The sequence below is a fragment of the Pseudophryne corroboree genome, chromosome 1 (assembly GCF_028390025.1).
Source record: "Pseudophryne corroboree isolate aPseCor3 chromosome 1, aPseCor3.hap2, whole genome shotgun sequence".
Taxonomy (NCBI): Eukaryota; Metazoa; Chordata; class Amphibia; order Anura; family Myobatrachidae; genus Pseudophryne; species Pseudophryne corroboree.
Genome location: NC_086444.1, coordinates 183,247,626 through 183,269,007, shown reverse-complemented (window position 1 = coordinate 183,269,007; position 21,382 = coordinate 183,247,626). Strand labels below are relative to the sequence as shown.

The window sequence follows — 21,382 nt, the reverse complement described above, 5'->3', positions numbered from 1 at the left end:
AACCCTGCATAAATGGGGCAAACAGATAGTCCTCCAAAATCAGAACTTTCCCAACAAAGGTGGGATGGTTGAGAGGTATAGTATAGATGTAACACTTTAGTACTGTATCATTTCATCTTGCTTTAACCCATCCTAATATGGCAATAAGAAAAACAATTATTTATACCATAAACTAGCTATTCTACCCGTTCTTCGCACAGGAGTTTCTGATTTCCACGGTTGTAAATATAAATGAGTGTTAAAAATTTGGTAAATTTATAGAACTTCTTAATGTAAGTAAATAATAACCCATGGTTCTTGGCGTTACCCGAGCAGCACCCATAGCAGACACGGTAAAAAGTGACAGGACCATTTTTGTAGTTAATGAAATTCTACACACTGGAGGTGCGATCCAAATTTTGATCTGATTGTCCGTTTGGCTGTTATTGTTCACGCAACGCAAGCCATGCATCAGTAATGGAGCCATTATATCAACTCCCTTTTCATTCCCTTAGGGTAGGTTTATTAAAATTCTAATGTAGTTTTCCTGTTTCCCACCTGAAGAATACCTATGTTAGATTTCCGCTTTCTAACATATCAGGAAGTAAGAGAATTAGTGATGAGTGAGTGAGTGAGTGAGTGAGTGAGTGAGTGAGTGAGGGCTTTCACATTTATACTGTATATATATATATATATAGATTTTGTTCTAAAATATCTTTGCATTTAAGAGAATCTAGGACTAATTTAAAATTGGACATGAATGACTTTTTTGATCATGGTAAAAGCTGAGCAAACAAAGGAGATCATTCATGTCCTACGAGCAGGGATTATAATCATTTTTCACTAAGGCCTGTCTTTCAGGATCATGACACCTGCCACAAATTAAGTGGACAAGGAAATCCACTGCCATAAAGCAACTGAATTGTTTAGACATAAGAGATAGCAATTGTGGCAAAACTGAGATAAGACTCTTGATAATGAACAGACAGAGTCTGGTGAACACAGAGACTTACTAATACTGGGAGTGCTGCCCACTATCAATTCGTAACATCTATGCTCTTTAGGCCTTTATAATACCTTTAAAATGTACAAAAATATCAATTAAATTTTAGTTGAAACACTCGGACCGAATATACACTAAATAGAAGACACAAGTGATTTGTGCAGCAAGAATTAGATTATATCTACAGTATGAGAATTTAATTTAAGAAAAACTGAGCCAGAATACAGATAGATTTAAAATTGAGCTTAGAACCAAAATTCAAAGTCCCTCTGGCAAAATTGATTCCTGCTTTCATGTTAAAGTTCAGGTCCATCAGATCAATTATTCTGTTTGGAATTTACTTATTGGAATTCCTTGAAAACTAGAGCTATCCAATTCTTAAACTGGTGGTCCAGAATCAATTCAAATTATTTATGGTCAAAGTAATAGGCAAAGCCAGTGCTGGTTGCTACCAATCATAACATATGTGGACAAACTGAAGTCAATTTTGCCCCTCCGCAAATAACTTAACCTAAAAATGACATATAAACACAATTTACTTAATTTTATATTTTTCCAAGTTTCTCAGAAAAAAAGCATTTGGCATCGGGGTGCTGTGACAACAATTCTGATACTCTAGGTTGTCGTGATGCAAAAATGTTTGGGAACCACTGGATTAGCACATCAAATCATATTACATAATAAAGATTAGGTACAATGCAACATATATACAATGCAACATATATTCAATTCAATTAACTGCCCCACAGACTCTCACCCTGTCCCCCACCACGTATCCCTGTAGACTCAGGCTGGTGGGAAGGGGCTCCCTGTATGGTCCATTTTCAAGGATTCCACAAAACCACCCCTTTCTCTGCCATTTGGTCATTGTGGAACTTGCAAGGGCAGCAAGGACCTCTGGATCTTGTTGGATGTTGCCCTATTGTTGCTGGTTGCCAAAGAGCCCTCATAACGGGTTGGGCATGCTGTATTGGTGTATTGGCAGCTGGGATCCCGGCTGTCAGCATCCTGATGCCGGGATCCCAGTCACAGAATGCTGGTGGAGGGGGGCGAGCGAACCAAAGCCCCTTGCGGCCTCGCTGCGCTCACCACAGGTTTTATTCCCACTCTATGGGTGTCTTGGACACCCACGCGTGGGAATAGTCCCTGCTAGTTGGCATGCAGACTGTCGGGAATACGAGCCTGCTGGAGGTCTGGGTCAGTATTTTGACCGGCAGCATCCTGACCGCCGATCACATAACTACACTCCCACATAACAGTACAAGCTCGGGGTCCAAAAAATGTAAGTCCACAACTGCGTTCCACCCTATTCAATCTGTTGTAGGCGCCATCTTCCCTGTGAAATATTTGGAAGAATGGTGCTGGCACATGTGATATTAATGACCATTGTGCCAGGGCCTTTGCTATCTTCTCCGCATGTGCCATCTTGCACAAATATCATGCGGAGGGTTGTGGTGGTACCCCCCAGGCTGCTCTGATTGCAATGCAAGACACTATAAGGCTAAGTAGGTAGGAAGTACAACATATTAAATTATTAAAGACATACATATAATACTTCTAATTCTTAGTGTGTACAGAACAGACTAGCATGGTCACAGGGCAGGCCACTGATAAGTCTCAGCTCACATCACAAGTCACAGAGAGCGCTATTTGCAGACACCTTCCCCTAGAACTATCCAGGTAGAATGATTGTCAGGGGCTGTAGAATCATTCCATAATGCTACAGATACAGTATGTGACATGTATAGCTCCTTGCTGATTAGCTTCTATACATTCCATGCTCTGTGACTGGCCTTATCCTCTGGGGGGGCATAATTTATTCAGTGAATGTTGGATGTTTCTGGAACAATCCAATACATTTCAGATCTGCCCATATCTACACATTTAAAAACCATTACATCACATATATAGCATGTTTATTCAGCAACAACATGGACAAATTAATACAAAATATCCCAAAGTGAAATAAGGGGATTAAAATGACATGACTTTTGTGTTAGCTAATACTTAGACATGGGTGTATACTTATTTTACTTGTTATTTTACTCAGCAAGAAGAGATGCAGTGCTGCCTGTTTATAACACCATTGAAAACTCAGGCCAAAAACTGCTTTTACCACAATGTAAAAAACAAATAAAAAGTATTTCTTACAATGGGATTAATGCAATACTAATGTATTTCTGTGCAGAGCAAACACACAGCAATTAGTGAGGGTGTTGTAAAAAGGGTTGGTGTAAACTATATTTTCAAAATCCTGCCCACTTTAGACATTCCCCTCTTTATATCTTGCCCCACTTGTAACAAATAGTTGGTTGCGACTATATGGCTGGGTACACACAATGCCAATGGCTCCTCCAGCTGGTGGATCCACCGAGATAGCAGATGATTTTGGTAAGCATACACACTTGCTAGTTGGCTGCTCGTTATATCTGCAGGGCCGGCGACAGGGGGGGTCAAAGGGGACACCTGTACCGGGCCCCAAGGATCAGAGGGGCCCCAAGTATATGCCACTTAGTGTCCAGCAGGGATGTGAGCAGGTAATCATTATAGAGTTATTGGGGAGAGAGAGACCGTGGTGTGTGGGGAGGAGGAAGGGGAGATACAGTATGCATATTTATATATCGATATACTGTGTAGATAAATAAATAAATATATATTTATTTAATAATAGTTTATTATATAGCGCAAAAAATTCCGTTGCTCTGAGGGGGCCCCAGAGTTATTACTGTTCCGGGCCCCAAGATGTCTGTTGCCGGCCCTGTATATCTGTGCAGACATTACAACTGGGCGGACATTTCAGTTTGCTCGCCTAGCTGTGATGTCAGTCCCTGCAGTCAGTGTATGGACGGTCAGCGAATCGCCCGTACACACAGCCAGACATGCTGATAAATCTGCGAGATATATCAGCATCAACTGTTCTACAGGGCAGACGTAATATGTCTGTGAACGACGTAGATCTTAGGCATATTGGGTTTACACACCCACCGATGACCTACAGGTATACAGTATCATCCGTTTCGATGGTACAGGCGATACATCTATCAGTGTGTACCCAGCTTATGAACCATGTGGTTATCTGAAGCTGGAAGATCACACAGATCAGAATATAAGCATTTTATTATGTGCCAAATGAAAGTTGCTCATGGGTTGTTTTTATTATGCCATATCTCCTAGTGAACTGATAGGCTCCATTCTCAGAAATATTGCTTCAGCACACAGTATTAGGGATGTCCATCGGCGTGCCTACCATCGATGGTCAGCATTGGTGGAGAAACAGCATGTTTAGATCGATGGTTGCATACCATGCAATAGATGACCATCAATGGTTACACAACCCGATGGTCATCCCTGTATTTTCACTGATTGGCCCGAGGGGTGGGCCTTCGCGGGAGTCAGGGGGTGGAGCTATGCTCCGTGTCTCTGCATTATGTAGGGGGGTGGGGGAAGAACCATCGGGTGGTTCTATACCATCGATGGTGGGAAACTACCTGGTTCTCCTCCATCGGTGGCAAAACTATTCAACATTGACCATAAACCCTCAATGATTTTGAATCATCATGGTCGATGGCCATCCCTACACAGTATGGCTCAATACATGTTGCATAAATGACAGATCTGAAATAGTGAAATGTTCCATCCTGCTCACTTTAATAAAGATTGCACATTTTAAGAAGAGTAAAACAGCACTTGATTATTGAGTTTGAGCTGGACAAAGACAAAACTTGAACGCTTACATACTTTTGCTTTCTATTGGGAATGAGATAAAGCAGCCTCTCTTGCAACTAATTAAGATATATTTTCTCTGACAGCATTTCCATTTCCTCAGACTCTTACTGGCTTTTCTTAAGAAATATCTTTTGCTTTTCTTGATCAGTACTAAAGATACTTTTTTGGAAAAGATTTGCCCATTTATTTCCAATGTATACTGGCTTTTTTTAACTTTTAACTTTAAATGTATCTGTAATTGCACTCACAATCCAGACACTGAGGAACTATTGTAGTTCATTCCATTGATGTGGTTAAACTGCTATGTTAAGTCTCTTTTACAAGGCCTCTGCATATTATTAAATTACAAAATTGGCCCTCATGCATAATTCAGTCAGTTACTAATATGAAGAGATTCTTGTTGCACTCAATTGCACTCCTAACGGTTTCTTTTTGCCAATTACATTTTTTTAAACACAGAGATGATTTCGAGGAAGTGCTATATGACAACCGTCATTCTTTTCTGAAAATACAACTTATTATAAAGGGGACCATGTTTGTCCCTCCCTCAGAGTTTACACAACCTGCAACTGTTACTAAATACTATAACTAAGATTAAGTATGTGCACTTGATTATACATAGGTTACATTATACTGCACAGGGCTACAGTGTATTTTCTACAGTGCATCGCTGTTATTAATCTGGTACATTAACATGTAATTTATATGCTAGCTGTATTTAGTATATATATATATATATATATTTATTTATTTATCAAGGGACCCAGACCATGCATTTTACAATGGATAGCCAAATGTCTGTGGCGGCCGCCACATCACTTCTTGAGACTGGCCACACCCCTAAACATTGGCCCATACCAATCCATTTCCCCGGTGGGCCCTTCATACCCCAGTCCGACACCAAATATGTCTCTTAATGCAGGCACCAGCTGTAGAACATATAAGTGATCAGTGTCGGACTGAGGCATGAAGGGCCCACCGAAGAATGCTGTAGTAGGGGCCCATGTTTAAGGGTGTGGCCAGGCTCCACTGGGGCGTGGCCAGCCACCACAGATGTTTGGCTAACCATAACAGGGTACATGTTCTGTACCCCTTGGTAAATATATAATAAACCATATTATTGTGAAGTATAATGTAACATAAGTATAATGCATAATTCAAGTGCACTAGGATAGAGTCTGGAACCTGATCCCTAGAGGAGGGCCCACAGGTAGTGGGTCCCACCGGTGGTCTCCCCTGTTCCCCTGTGGGCCAGTCCGACCCTGTAAGAGACCACCTCTGCACTTTCACCTGAGGGACTGGGAAGTGAGCACTGATAGGAGCAATAGGCTGAGGTTTTGACTACGGTGACAAGAAACCTTATAACAGCCCTGCATATTGCTTGTTAGATGAAAAGTCCTTGGTGAAATATTAAAGTAAACTTAAATGATGATGTACAAACACCTTAAAGTGTGTGGTGGAAATACTTTTCTTTCATGAGTATAATACAGAATGACTTATACCCCTTTCACACCGCACAAATAACCCGGTATTGACCCGGTATATTGCCGGGTCGATGCGGGTCGCCTAACCCAGGAATTCAACCTTGGAATAAAGAAGGGTTATTCCCGGGTTATTACCGGGTCAGGTGCAGTGTGAACGGGTTGCTGGGTCGATGCGACCCAGGACAGGTTCACAGCATAGGCAGAGGCGGCGTGGAAATGATCTCATCTCCCAGCGATGCCTCCGCCCCTGCCCCAGATGCTGCCGCAGTTTCCGCCCCCGATGGCAACCCACCCTAGCATATTGCCGGGTCAGGAAGCCAGTGTGTAAGGGTCCAATGCTAGGTCGCACCCGTGAAGGACCCGTTTCCAATTCCCAGGTGGGACCTGGCATTGTGATCTGAAAGGAGTATTACTGTATCATATATTCTTACAGTCTCTGATCATATTGTCAATTACAAGGGCTAATCCTCTCTAATCTCCTTCCTTTCTTTTTTATTGTTACTTCCAAAGTTTTCATCTGCATGTATATAAAATAAATAATAAAAGTTACAGTTTATCCACATTTTCCCTTTCGCTGCATCTTTTCCTTACATATATGGCCGTGTTTAAGCCTTGTGACCTGCTGTGTGTGTAATGCAGGGTGGAAAAATATGAAACATTTTTTTTCTGGAAATAATGTGTCTGCTACATTTTGCTCAAACAATCAATTTATTTTTCCAGATACCAAGAAAGATTTCTTTTCTCCCTGGCATGAACTTAAAAAACTTTTGGTAATTGCCAGGGCTCAAGCCATGGAATAGTTTTCTAATTGTACATTCTCATAGAATTATAACATTTTAATCCTGTTCCAAGTGTCACACTAGATCACTATTACTGTATAAGCCATACTGAAGGTACAATAAATTCTGCAAATATAAAGTTGTAAATGCATCAAATGCTGCAGACTGGTGACCTCTGTAATTGCTTTTCAATTGTATCCTCCAGATCCACAAAGTCACCAAGATTTTAAAGAACCACTAAACTGACTACACAAAAAAATTTTCAATATGGAAAAAACAGTAATGACATTGAGAATATATAAATGTAAAAGATATACATCTTGTGTGTGCGGTCACGCTCTGATATAAACATGCCTTGACGTGCAAACATCAGAGCTTGACCGCACACCCAATAGTGATATATCTATTGTTTGAAATGGTCCCTGTTGTGACTAAATTGTTCTACGTGGAGATGATGTAGGATGACATAGATACCAAATAGGAGGCAAAATAGTCCTGTTCAAGTCATTTTTCTTGAGAATTGATGTCAGGTTCTTTGAGTTCGGTTGTAATTTTTCTATTGGAAATTAGTATGTCTGTCAGTGAGGCGGGGATGTGCTGCTGTCAGTGAGGCAGGGATGTGCTGCTGTCAGTGAGGCAGGGATGTGCTGCTGTCAGTGAGGCGGGGATGTGCTGCTGTCAGTGAGGCGGGGATGTGCTGCTGTCAGTGAGGCGGGGATGTGCTGCTGTCAGTGAGGCAGTGATGTGCTGCAGTCTGTGAGGCAGGTATGTGCTGCTGTCAGTGAGGCAGAGATGTGCTGCTGTCAGTGAGACAGAGATGTGCTGCTGATAGTGAGGCGAGGATGTGATGCTGTCAGTGAGGCAGGAATGTGCTGCTGTCTGTGAGGTGGGGATGTGCTGCAGTCTGTGAGGCAGGTATGTGCTGCTGCCAGTGAGGCAGAGATGTGCTGCTGTCAGTGAGGCAGAGATGTGCTGCTGATAGTGAGGCGAGGATGTGCTGCTGTCAGTGAGGCAGGAATGTGCTGCTGTCAGTGAGGCAGGGATGTGCTGCTGTCAGTGAGGCAGGGATATGCTGCTGTCAGTAAGGCAGGGATGTGCTGCTGTCAGTGAGGCAGGAATGTGCTGCTGTCAGTGAGGCAGAGATGTGCTGCTGATAGTGAGGCGAGGATGTGCTGCTGTCAGTGAGGCGGGGATGTGCTACTGTCAGTGAGGAAGGGATGTGCTGCTGTCAGTGAGGCGGGGATGTGCTGCTGTCAGTGAGGCAGGGATGTGCTGCTGTCAGTGAGGCGGGGATGTGCTGCTGTCAGTGAGGCAGGGATGTGCTGTGTTACTGTGAGTAGTACTGTTGTGGAGTGACAGCTGTGGCTTTGTGTTGAAGTTTTGGTGACAGTTGGAAGTAGCTCAGGCATGTGGTTACATCATGTGATCTAATGTGTCCAATCATGTTAGTGGGATTTCTGTCATTACAACACACCATCTTCAATAGAAAGCCCATCTTAGTAAATGTACCCCTATTTCTTAATGACAATTGCTGTTGTAATTTAAAATGTAACAATGTGGATACGGCTGCATATGTTTGCATGTTGTCCCCCAAGGTGTTAATTTTAAATTGTTTTCATATTATGGGCCCGCTTCAGACCTGATTGCTGCTGTGTGGCAGATTATCTAACTACTGCGCAGGCGCGTCTCCAAACAGCAGCAGGATGGTGCGAAAATTTCGATTGCATAGCCGTTTGCAAGGTAATTGACAGGAAGAGGACGTTTGTGGGTGGTAACTGGCCATTTTCTGGGAGTGTCTGGAAAAACGCAGGCATTCCCAAGCATTTTCAGGGCGGGTGTGTGATGTCAGCTTCGGCCCTGATCAGCCTGATTTCTTTGCACTGGAGGAGTAAGTAGTGAGCTACGCACAGACTGCACACACTGCACAGAATGGGAAAAATATTAGATGATGAGTGTGATGCAAATGGTTTTGCAGCTGTCCGCTGACTGAGGGGAATTTTCGCACAACGCACACATGCAATCGCACACTTGCATGGGCAAATTTTCACTCTCCTTGGGTGGCGACTATCTGATCGCAGGACAGTGTAATTTGCAGCACAGCGATCAGGTCTGAATTAGGCCCTACAGTATATTGTAAGCAACAGTCCTGCAGAACAACTTCACCCAGAATACCAAGCAATAGTTATAGCCAAAGGAGCAAGCACAACGGATATATTGTACCACAGGGCCATGATAACTATGAATTGTGTCTACTCTGATCAGGGCATACTATCAGGTTCTTCCGGAATGACCAGTAGACACTCATATTTTGGTGACTTCTCTGAATTATCAGGAGACTAGACCAACCTCCCATCTCCTGCCCAATTACACAATGAAGTGGATGGTACAGGGGGGATTTATGGTGTAATTTGCTGAAAATCGCATCAGCATAGCTATGCCCCCACTATGTGTGGCACAAATCATCAGCATTGCCAAGCAGGAAAAGGGGTATTGCCATGGCTCATGCACTTTCCACCTCAACCTGCTCCCTGGGACCTCCCAAAAAGTAGGATTAGAATGGAATTAAGTATGGATAAAGGCTTGCCTGAAACACCCAGGAGGAAGATAATGGGAAAAGTAATGTCAGTGCATTTGCTAAAATTGCAAAAAACAACAAAACAATAAAGTTATTGGACTTTATTGCAAATCCTTTAATAACTGAATGCCTACTCTGCCACAATCATACATATTAAACCTTAGAGCATGAAACTGCCTTCAAACTTTGGGCTGTTCCCTTTAAAATCAAAATATGTTCCGTAAGTTATTTTATTGAATGAGATGCTTACCTGCACGGAATGTATAGGAAATAGGGAATGCTGAGCATATCCAAAAGATATATTTCAAATCTAACAACATGTTGACCTAAAAAAAACAACAGAGAAGTATGTATTAAGTAATGTATCATAGTCCCAGACGTTACATTTCACCAACAAATAATCAAAAAACATTTTTCTTTTTTTTTGTCTCAAAGGCTGCATTTATTTTCTCTCCCATAAACACCAGCCTGTGGGAGCTCTAGACTCCTTGACAATCAGCTGCTCTGGCCTAGTTCTTGGGATGATGTCAGAGAAGAGAAAATGAACTAAGAGTGCGTACGGCTGAGAACCTCATGTTCTGCGCAGTGATGGGAAACAGATGTGAAGAAAGGAAACACCTTGAAAAAAACATATACTTTTGAAGTCAAAGTCTGGGCAATGAGCTTTGTATCATTAATAATGGCCTCTGGACTGGACTTACTAATGTATTAATGTAACACACTTGTTAATGATCATAATAATTATGGGTTCTATTCACAAAGCAGTGAAAGGTGTGGAGAAGTGAGCTAGTGGAGAAGTTGCCCATGGCAACTAATCAGCTGCTATGTATCATTTTATAGAATGCACTTTATAAATGTTACGCCAACACTGACTGGTTGACATGGGCAACTTCTCTACTGGTTCATTTCTCCACTCTCGTCACTGCTTCATGAATAGACCCCTATAATAATATACACATACTATAGATTAAATCGTATCAATATTAGTTTACCATGGCATTGTGGATTTAAATAAAGTACCAGCCAATCAGCTCCTAACTGCAATGTTACAGGCTGTATTTGAAAATGTATAGTTCGGAACTGATTGGTTAGTAGTTTACCGCTCTCCACTTTATCACTCTTCAAGGCTTAGTACATCTGCCCCATAATGTTAAAAATAAATCTACCCAAACACATTACAATGTTTTAGAAACTAATTAAAAATATTATTGTAGATTTTATCAGCTGTTTTGCAATTTACCCCCACACTGTACACTGACATATTAAGTGAGATCTGGAGGCGAGATTTATCAAGCCTTCTCAAGAGGAAAAGTAAAGAGTTGCCTATAGCAACCTATCAGATTTTAACCATCATTTTCTAATACAGTCTATAAAATGTTACCTAGAATCTGATTGGTTGCTATGGACAACATCTTCACTTTTACTTTTTTAGAATGTTTGATAAATCTCAGAAAATAATTGGTTTGGTTGTCCTACACATGTTAACATCACCACTATGACCTTGGCATACTATGGGCACAGCAGTTAATTGCTGCACAATGGCAGCACACATACAAGTGATGGCATTAAGATAAACAGTTTTCATACACATTCAGATTTTTTTTCATTTTGATAACATATATACAGTGACACATTCCAAAAAATAGAACAAAGACATATTAATATGACAAAGGAGGTGCAGAGGCCAAGACAAAAGGTAGAAAGGGCTTGTGGGAATTTACAATCTAAACTATTTTGCAATGTGTACGCTGTGCAGATTTTTTTGCAGTCCAAATACATACTGATTGGCTAATTGACTGCTGACAAAAATGGACCCTAGTGTGTGTTTGTGTGATAGGAAATGCCATACTTGCCTACTCCCCCGGAATGGCCAGGAAGCTCCCGTAAATCATGTGGTGCTCCCAGCCTCCCCGGAAGAGTGGTCCAGTCTCCCGGCCAGGCTCTGTCAGCCCGCACAACCCCTGCATTGGACAACAACCCCCTCCCATGCCACTGTCTAAAGTGGGTGTTCTGCCTCTCAATGTTGGTCATCTTGGCATTGCCTTGCACAGGGCGGGGCAATGATAATATGATCACATGGCCACACCCCTGGTTCCACCCCAATGCCACGTCATTCACCCCTGCCGCACGCCCTGTGCCGAACTGGCTGCCACCTCCCGCATGGGGCAGCCAGAATATCCGCATGTATGTAAGCTCCAGTGGTACAGGGATTGGTGTGACTAAGTGTTCTCTGTATAGTTCTGCATAATATAGTGGTGGTGTTATATAACCAAACATTAAGAAGAACTGAAACTGCATAGCAGAGAAATGCTAGTGTAAAGGATCTGTGATTCCTTTGTAGCCCCAGCTAATGTTTAGAAGCAGTACTGCAGAAACAGTGATTGCTTGTTTTTAATGGATTATTCCACTTTTTGGAAGGGACATTAAACTCATATATTAGACTACTCCAAACTAGACCCACTTATGTAGCAACCTTATATCTTCAGAGACCCTGCCGTGCAGAGGATAGGGGTTCTAGAGCAAGTACCCCACATTTAGAGAAAGGGGTACAAAGAATGGTAGGGTTTAATTTGTACATATTTGACATGGGGAAGAACTACAGTATTCTGTTACAGCATCTTTAGTATTTCCAGTCTATGGGAGTGATTCAATTGTTGATGATGACCGATCTCCCATCTAAAGTGGTGGTGTGATATTCAAATGTTTTTTTCTTTATCATGCACATTGTTCCCAGACAGGCCGGGCTTAGCCACGTAACATGGGCTAAACCCGACCAAAGTGCTGGGCGTAATGCGAAAAGTGCCGTTTGGGGGCCCGAATGGGTCACGTATAGCACATTTCTGCTGGACAGCTGAAATGTGTCACTCGGCGGCTCATCGCGCCGTAACGGAGCAACAATTAAATTGCTCTGTTGGGTGCTATCTAGTGGCAGCTGTGAGGAAAAACAACTGAATTCTCCCCTATGGCTCCATCCCACCTGTGCATTAGAATCCACATTTCATCTATGTCACTTTAAATTAGTGATCATTATGTCACATTAACATAAATTTGTGCTGCCATAAAGATAAGAGAAAGATGTCCTATGACTACTGTGCAAACCTAGAACATCTCAGGGACCAGTTATGAATACCACGCACACACGGACAGTACCAAAATCTGATAAGTGGTGGGAATTGTTTGGCCTTAGAATATCTCACAGTCGGGCACAACTATGGCTTTTTCATAAGTAACAAATAAAGTTGTAAAAAGAATCATGATAATGATGAAATGTGGCTGCTATGCAGATGAGCTACAAAAGTTTTCTTAAAAACAAAAAAATATAATTAGATTAAGGATTGGGTATGGGATACCGGCAATCAGGATGCTGGCGGTCAGAATACCGACACTGGCATCTCGATAGCTTGAAATCCTTACACGGCGCAGAAGGCAGGTAACCCTCACCCTAACCCTCACTCCCCTCAGCCTAAACCTAACCTCCCCATCCCTAACCCCCTGCCCACAACCTAACCCTAATTCTCCTTTCCCACAGCCTAAACACAGGAGAGGGTAGCCAGGTAAGACAGAGGGTTGCCTGGCTGGCTGATGAAACAGAGGGGGGGCTGGCTGGTTAAACAGAAGGGGGAACAGCTGGCTGGTGAGACACTGTGGAGCTGGAACTTCAGAAACATGGGGGAATGAGGCTAGAGAGAACTGGGTACCTGTGCGACTGTGCCAACAGCGGGTGTGGCACCTCCAACTGTTTTCCCATTGAGCATCTGGGATGAACTTACACCTGGTGTGTGATTCTATACAAATAACCCCTTACTCCCTTTTAACTAATTTAGTAAACTCCAAGGACGTAGCTACCATGGGTGCAGGCAGTGCAGCTGCTATGGGGCCCAGAGCTGAGAGGGGCCACCTTCCCTGTCAGTGTTATATACATTTTTTGTACGATTTGGTGGTACGTAGGGGTCCTTTCAAACTTTTTCCTTGGGGCCTGCAATATATCTAGGTATGCCCCTGGACCTGCCCATTGTAGTGTGGTATAATATGAACTGGAGGGCATTTTAATGTTATATATTTTATGAACCGGGGCACTGTAATGAGGCACAATCTGAACGGGGAGCACTATATATCATGATGTGAATTAGGGTACTGTGTGGCATTATGTCTACTGGCAGCTCTGAAATGTGACATAGGGTGAACTTACGCACTACTGTGATTCATAAAAGAAACTAGGACAGTACTATGGGGCATAACATTAAATAAGGCTCTACTATGGTTCAGAAAATGAACTAGGGCACTATTATAGGGCATAAAATTAATAACTGCTGCAGAGAAGTGTCTCTCTAGAAGCATTGGGACGGAGGCCCCTTCAAAATGTTGCTATGGGGCCCACAAAGTTCTCGCTACGCCCCTGGTAAACTCTTAAGGGTGATATACACCATTTATCCAGATTAACCAATGGAAGTACACCAATCATAAATAGAGAAAACCTGTTCCTTTCCTTATAAACCTTTTTATTTTTTATGAACAAAATACTGAAAGGCATGTTCTCTGTAAACATTAAGAAACACTCTGCTCTGCCCTTATAAGGGAAAATAAACTTTACTTGAAAATAATAATAATAATAATAATAATAATAATGAATGCCTTCCTTTGTTTTGCAGATTTGCAGACAATGCTCAAAAAGCTCTATCTGATCTCTCTGATCCAAACTCGGGTGAACAGAGTGAATGATCATACAACCTTGGGGTAAATTTACAAAGATGGGAGTTCTATTTAAGATGGGATGTTGCCCATAGCAACCAATCAGATTCCAGGTATTATCTTCTAGAAGGTGCTAGATAAATGAGAAGTAGAAGCTGATTGGTTGCTATGGGCAACATCCCACCTTAAATAGAACTCCCATCTTAGTAAATTTACCCCCTTTTATTCAATTCATCAAGATTGTAGCAGAGAACTGTCAAAATGCCTCAAATCACTTTCTAATTGAGGCTTACAACACAAGGGTATATCCATTTCATTTCAATAATCAGCTCCCCATATGCAGAGCCACTGCTAAAAGACATAGCAATTCATTAAATTGCAAGCCCTTTGCAGTTCTTCTCTTGCGCCTGTAAAGTAAGTGCATTTATTGTGTATGATCATAGATATAGACCACAGTGTAATTACATAATTAAAATATTAGCTGGTAAAGGGCATCATAGAACTTATTATTCTTATTCTTACTACATAATTATTATGCGAGTTTCCATCTGTTGTGGCACTATATCACACAGCTGGTCCTGACAATCTCTGGGACTTGTAGTTCCACATCAACTGGAAAGCCAAGTTGCTTGTCACCGGTATATATTCTTTTGGTTGTCTTTTGTGCACATTACCTTGCTGCTATGACCAGGGCAGTCGAGAGCTGGGCTGGGCCCAGGTACTTTTCAAGGGCCGTGGCCTAATCACAGCAGGTGTGTTCATGTACCCTTAGAAAAAAATACTGAAAAATAATAGTACAGGTTGAGTCTCCCTTATCCAAAATGCTTGGGACCAGAGGTATTTTGGATATGGGATTTTTCCGTATTTTGGAATAATTGCCTACCATAATGTGATATCATGGTGATGGGACCTAAATATAAGCACAGAATGCATTTATGTTTCATATACACCTTATACGCACAGCCTGAAGGTCATTTTAGCCAATATTTTTTATAACTTTGTGCATTAAACAAAGTGTGTGTACATTCACACAATTCATTTATGTTTCATATACACCTTATACACACAGCCTGAAGGACATTTAATACAATATTTTTAATAACTTTGTGTATTAAACAAAGTTTGTGTACATTGAGCCATCAGAAAACAAAGGTTTCACTATCTCACTCTCACTCAAAAAAGTCCGTATTTCGGAATATTCCGTATTTCGGAATATTTGAATATGGGATACTCAACCTGTATTTTAAGCACCTCCATGGCCACACTGCAGCCCAGTACACAGCACAGTGTGCTGGGCTGAGGAGAAGAACTGTAGCTTCCAGGTAAGGGGGAGGGGACCTGGGCCCCTACTGGACCCTCACTGGTACCCTTCATCAGACCTGGGCCCAGGTCATTTGTACCCTCTGCCCCCCTCTCTCAGCACCACTGGCTATGATCTGAAGAAGGTCATGATTGGTTCAAAACTTTGACTTATCTACATGCCTGTGAACTGCTAAATACAACTTTTGCTTCTTCTGCATCAGTCTTGGTGAGTGCCTAAAAAATTTTTTTGTGTGTATATATATGTATATATATATACAGTATATATACTATATATATTTTATATATATATATATATATATATATATATATATATATTAGTTACCTGTCCGTCAAAATGATGGAACAGCAAAACAGTAATGTCAGCACTTGAATCACTCTGTCAGACGCCATCTATGGGCGCCAGCGCACAAAACACAATATTAGCCTTTTATTATATAGGATATATTGCAAATTATATAGGATATATTGCAAATTATGTGATCATTTAAATTCCCATGGCCTTTATTAATGTAGTATTATTGGTCCTTTCATTCCAGATGTAAAATGCAACTAAACTGTTTGAAGTGAAGGTAATTAATTGAGTGGTCTACATGGTCACTAGAACAGGATCCTTAAGTAACAGCCATTGAGTGTACACTATATCAGCACTGTCTATGGCAGTGTTTCCCAACCTCGGTCCTCAAGGCACATTAACAGCCCTGGGTTTAGTGATATCCAGGCTTGAACACAGGTGACTTAATTAGTACCTCAGTTATTTAAGTTTAAACCTTGGTGCATCCTGCCTCAGTCTGATGAGTTGAGGAAGTTGGTCCAACCTCACATCCACTAAGGTAAGGAAAACAGGGGAAGCACAATATCCAAGGTGGTGGCTACTGCATACAACTGCCTAAGGACCAATCTCTTTATTATGACTCCATTAAGATGTCGATAAAAAGTATCTCATTTTTTGTTTTTTTTTGCATAGCAACCTCTTGCACTGAAGCTTGCCAGTTCACACCAACAACTCAGTCATCCCCACTCACTATGTCTGCAAAGGCAATATTTAGTTTACAGCCTCAAGAGATCACTCATCTTTGTTTCCTATTGGGCCCTACACACTTGGCAATGTTTCCAATTTGGATGATCTTCGTTTTGAACGATTAACGACCATCGTTCAAATTGGCTTTCTATGTTAAACGAGGTACAATCAATGATGAAAGACTGCGGGGACGCGCATCGTTCATCGTTGGTGCATATACACTGAGCGATATGAATGATTTATCGTTCATTACTGAACGAGAACGTTCATATCGCTCATACACATTGGCCAGTGTGTAGGGCTCATATGTTTTCTGCTACACAACCAATTTTAGTCATTTTGTGGTGTCATCAATCAGGCATTGCCACAATTTAATTGCATTATGTGGATGTTCAGAAATGTATTTATTTTTACAGGGTTTCATTGAACGAGAGATTGATCGCTAATTTAGGAGATTTGGGGGTTTATCATTAGGTATTGTCTGCTAATTTAGCATCCAACTTGCAGCGAGTGGCAGTAGTAGATGCTATAACACCGGAGCGATTCAACACTGCTCCAGTGCAGATACAGCTGATCTGAAGATCAGCATCAAGTGATCCTTACTACCATTACTTCCATAGCAGTTAAAATTAGCAGCTAGCGCACATGGAGGCACTTCAGGGGCGGAGGGATCTCAGGGGCGGAGGGATCTTTGCAACCCAAGACCCTTTCCCACAGGAAGAAGCAGGGCATCAAGAACAGACACCATCTGAAAATGGCATACCTTCTGAAAATTATGTCACTTTGCAGTTTGATGAATTGGGAAATACGTTTTGCTTTGGAATGACAGGTAAGCAGGAGATTTCATGTTCCCTCTTTAATGAATGGGTTCAACACTTAAGTTTTATAAAGCAGGTGAAAATGTACATTTTCACCTACTGTTGAGGATAATGAATTGGCCTCTTTATGCGATTTTGTGCAGGAAATTCTCATTGAAATAAAGGACACAGATGACTTAAGGACGCAGAGCTGCAGAGTGTTTTCTTAACTGCTTTATCTCAAGGAATTATTCACAGAGGCTGAAAGTCCCCTGTGTATCCTGGCCTATGTGGGTGGTGATAGTATGGATTTATATGGGCATCATATATGTTCCTTCCACAGTAACATGGCATCATACAGACAGTTACCATGAATAAGTGAGTGTGACTCTCTATAGCCATCATCATTTGCAGGAAAGTGCTTGTGAGAAAACAAATATAACTGGGAGAGGGGGCTGAGTGGTCTATCCCATATTCCTTGGTGGTCTCACTGGTGGTTTCCCCCTGAGAAAGTCTTGTGACACTATAGTATTCACCACAGTACATACATACATACATACATACATACATACATACATACATACATACATACATTAGAACAATATTTCACAACATTTAATTGGATTACATTTTGTATCACCACCAGATATTGATCATTAACCCCAAGTATCAGTAACTGTAAAGGCATTTGGTAAGAATCGGTGCGGGCAGGCGTAAGACACACTGTACTGTTTCTTAAGCAGCGGGGGTTGTGAGAGTGTTTTATATAGCACATGCTAGTAGTCATGAGATAATTAAATAAACCTTTACGGTGCTCCCATAGTCCACGTGGCGATGGATAAAAACGGATCTTCCCGGACATTGTCCTTTTCTACAAAGCAATCCTCCCTCCCAACTCTCTTTGCAGTCACCGCCCTATCCGTGGCTCATGGAGACAGCTGGCTTTTGTTATGTGAGACTGATCTGGGACCGCATCTTCCCAGAGGTGAAACAAGATCCAGGCAGGGGGCTCCCCAGAAGACCCGCTGCATTCACAGGACAGCTCTGCTCCATCGCCTTCCTGTGCAAGCTGCTTACTTTACAATTCATTCAGCCCCTCTCAATGCCATTAAATACCTCCCAATTCTTCTTCTTCTAGCAATCACAGATATTTAATAATTGAGCCAGATGCAGTCTCTGTAAACGCATAAGGTCAATTTTTAAGCGCACACAGGAAACATAAACCCTCGTTTGGGCAACATGTGGTTATCTAGCAGCTGTGGAACTACAAGTTAGAGCATGCCCCCTGCTACCCAAGTGCTGCAACAGCCTACAGTCCTGCAAAAGCCCTCTGTCTACACTGAGTTAACCCCTTCATAGCTCTCAGTGCAGTGAAACACCATAGATCACATTTTCGTAATAAAACATAGTAATCTGTAAATGTATCAGCTAATCAAATAATACCAACAGAAATCAATTAAAGGATATATAAAAATGAAACTTTTCTTTTTAATACTTGTCAATATTTAGAATTGAAAGGCAGACTAGTAATATTATTTTGCATGGATTGAAATTTTATAGTGCATATTACTAGGTAGATGGAATGAATGATCTGAGACAGAGATAGGACACAAAGGGGGTGTGTGAACCTCGTGTACAGGGGCTTTGCAGCAAGATGCTGCGGAAAGAAAATCCCTTTTGCTCCAGCAGAGGTCGCCCTTCTCCCTTTCGGAGCAGAAGACATTCCTAGACATCCCATTGCCCGGGTCTGAATCAGAACAATACCTTCTGCACTCTCATAAAACACATCAGCTCAGCTATCAGTGATTAGCCGGAGAATGGACACAGCAGGTTCATTTACAACATCTTCAGCACTAAATCCATGTGACATGCAGAAGGTTGTGACTCTCTTTGTTAGAGAACTCTTTCTGCTGCCTGCTCAGAGCAAATCCTAACCACACAGTATGTTTCTGTTTAACTGGTACACTTGAATTGAGTCGCATTACTTTACACAGACCCATTGAAAATGCAACAATGCAGTGTAACATCTGGGATGTAAATATTGCTTTTTAGGATAAACATTGTTCACACAGCATTGCCAATGTACATAGTCTAAGGGAATCTGCAGACCCAACATGGGAAATGTACTTATTAACTTGTAACAGGAGCTGGTCCTTCAGTGCATAGAATATCCAACTTGGACTGTGAGCAGCAATCCTTAACCTGGTGAGTAAAGAACAATCTAAACTAAGGGGAATTTCTTCGCTTGAATGCAATGTCCATGGACTGAATGCAATGTTACAATGTTACATAGCCCATATTGACAATGCTACACTGTATTTACAAATAATCTATCGTTGTCACATAATGCATGATGCGATCATACTTAATTAATGTGTGTGTATGTATGTATGTATGTATGTATGTTATTTATGTGTGTGTGTGTGTGTGTGTGTGTGTGTGTGTGTGTGTGTGTGTGTGTGTATATATATATATATATATATATATATTGTTGCTTCTTTGTGGTTTTGTCTGCTTTAGCATCCTTGTAACTCCAACTTGACTGTGTGAGTAGTGTAACCGTTACCCAGACGCTGGAGCAATGCAATATCCCCACTAAAGTTACAAGTCTTTGTGTAACATAGAGGTTGGTACAGATACTTCACGCTCCACTGTGCTTGTATGTTGCCCACCTTCATTTTTAGGGAGTCCGGTTGGACTGTAACCATGGCTGACCCCCGAGCACCGTGCGCTCCCTGCATTAGAACCTGAGACTCCTTGGGGTTCCCAGGCTTTGCACAAAAGCTTATTCTAGCATCTGTAGAGAAAGAGAATCAGCTTTCCAGGAACACGAGCAGAGTACTAGCTATCAGGCAGAGCTGCCAGATGTCATCACCAGCACTGAACTCCTTTACAGTCATCCTTAGCAAGCCACAGCTCTGATCACACCTCAGCATCTCCACACACATGTCCTTGTCTAGCACAGAACAATACGCTCGGGTTTAGGGGAAAAAAGTTGACAGCAGTCAACAATGCTATCCATATATCACTATGTATACCCCTTCCACACTGTGTCTTAAAGCACTGGTATATGTGCTAGTTTTATATATATATATATATATATATATATATATATATATATATATTCTTTTTTTTTGCTTTTTTTGTGATTGATGAACTGATTTATCACTCGCAAAAATCCCATAATATATAGTAATATTAAAGTATATTACCTTGAAAGGTGACCTATTAATGTCTGAGCTGCATGAAGTCCGGTGTGATACAGTGATGGGTTGCAGAGTTGCCTGTGGATGGTGGAGTAGTATATCCCAGTGTCAGAGGGTCTGGCTGATGATTTGGGGTTAGACTGTTTCTGAGCTGTTATCCCTCTGTAGGTTCCCCCGTTGGACAGCAGACCTCTCCCCAGCGTGTGTCTGATTGGAGTCCTTGTGAAAGAAGAACTAGAGTCTCTTTGGCTGCAAGTTCAAATGCGGGATCTGACACCCCTCATGATTATATCATTACACCGTCAGCACAGCGAGAAGGAGGGGCACTCAGTGTAAGAGGAGGGCTCACTCACCCTCCCTGACTCCAAGGAGATCCCAACTACAGCCCCTGCCCCCCCCCCTCCACCCCTAACCCCCCTATGCATTATACAGCACTTTACACTTTCAGTTCCAGCTAGCCTCCTGCCCACTGCTTAACTCAATCAGGACTCTTGTTGGAATTGCAACATATTAGCTTTTACATATTAATTGTTCAGCTACTGTATATAAATGGCTATTCTATTTCACCTCTCATAACTGTTACTTTCCTCCCCTCCCACTAGTTACAGTATATGCCGAGAGAATGGATTATGAGTGCGTTCCAGCTACAGTATTCTACACAATAACTTTACATATATGAAAGTTACAGTTGTGCTGTGTTTTAACTACTTAGCGTCTGTTTCCAGTTCTTTGCTGTGACATCATGGTCTGGTTATCCTTATAACATCCTGCAACATGCATGTAGTTAATCTGCACACATGCAT

At 41.7% G+C, this 21,382-nt stretch overlaps 1 protein-coding gene across 2 annotated transcripts in view; it reads right to left on the bottom strand.

Moving 5' to 3' along the window:
• Nucleotides 1–20,822, bottom strand: part of VCAN (versican) — a 107,038-nt gene extending 86,216 nt beyond the window's left edge. For both annotated transcript variants that reach the window (XM_063963951.1, XM_063963952.1), the window contains exons 1-2: nt 20,586–20,822; nt 9,797–9,872 (exon numbers count right to left, since the gene is read on the bottom strand). In XM_063963951.1, the coding sequence (XP_063820021.1) occupies nt 9,797–9,866 (70 nt within the window). In that variant the 5' untranslated portion in view covers nt 9,867–9,872; nt 20,586–20,822. The remainder of the gene's footprint in view (nt 1–9,796; nt 9,873–20,585) is intronic.
• Between the last annotated feature and the right edge of the window lie 560 nt (nt 20,823–21,382).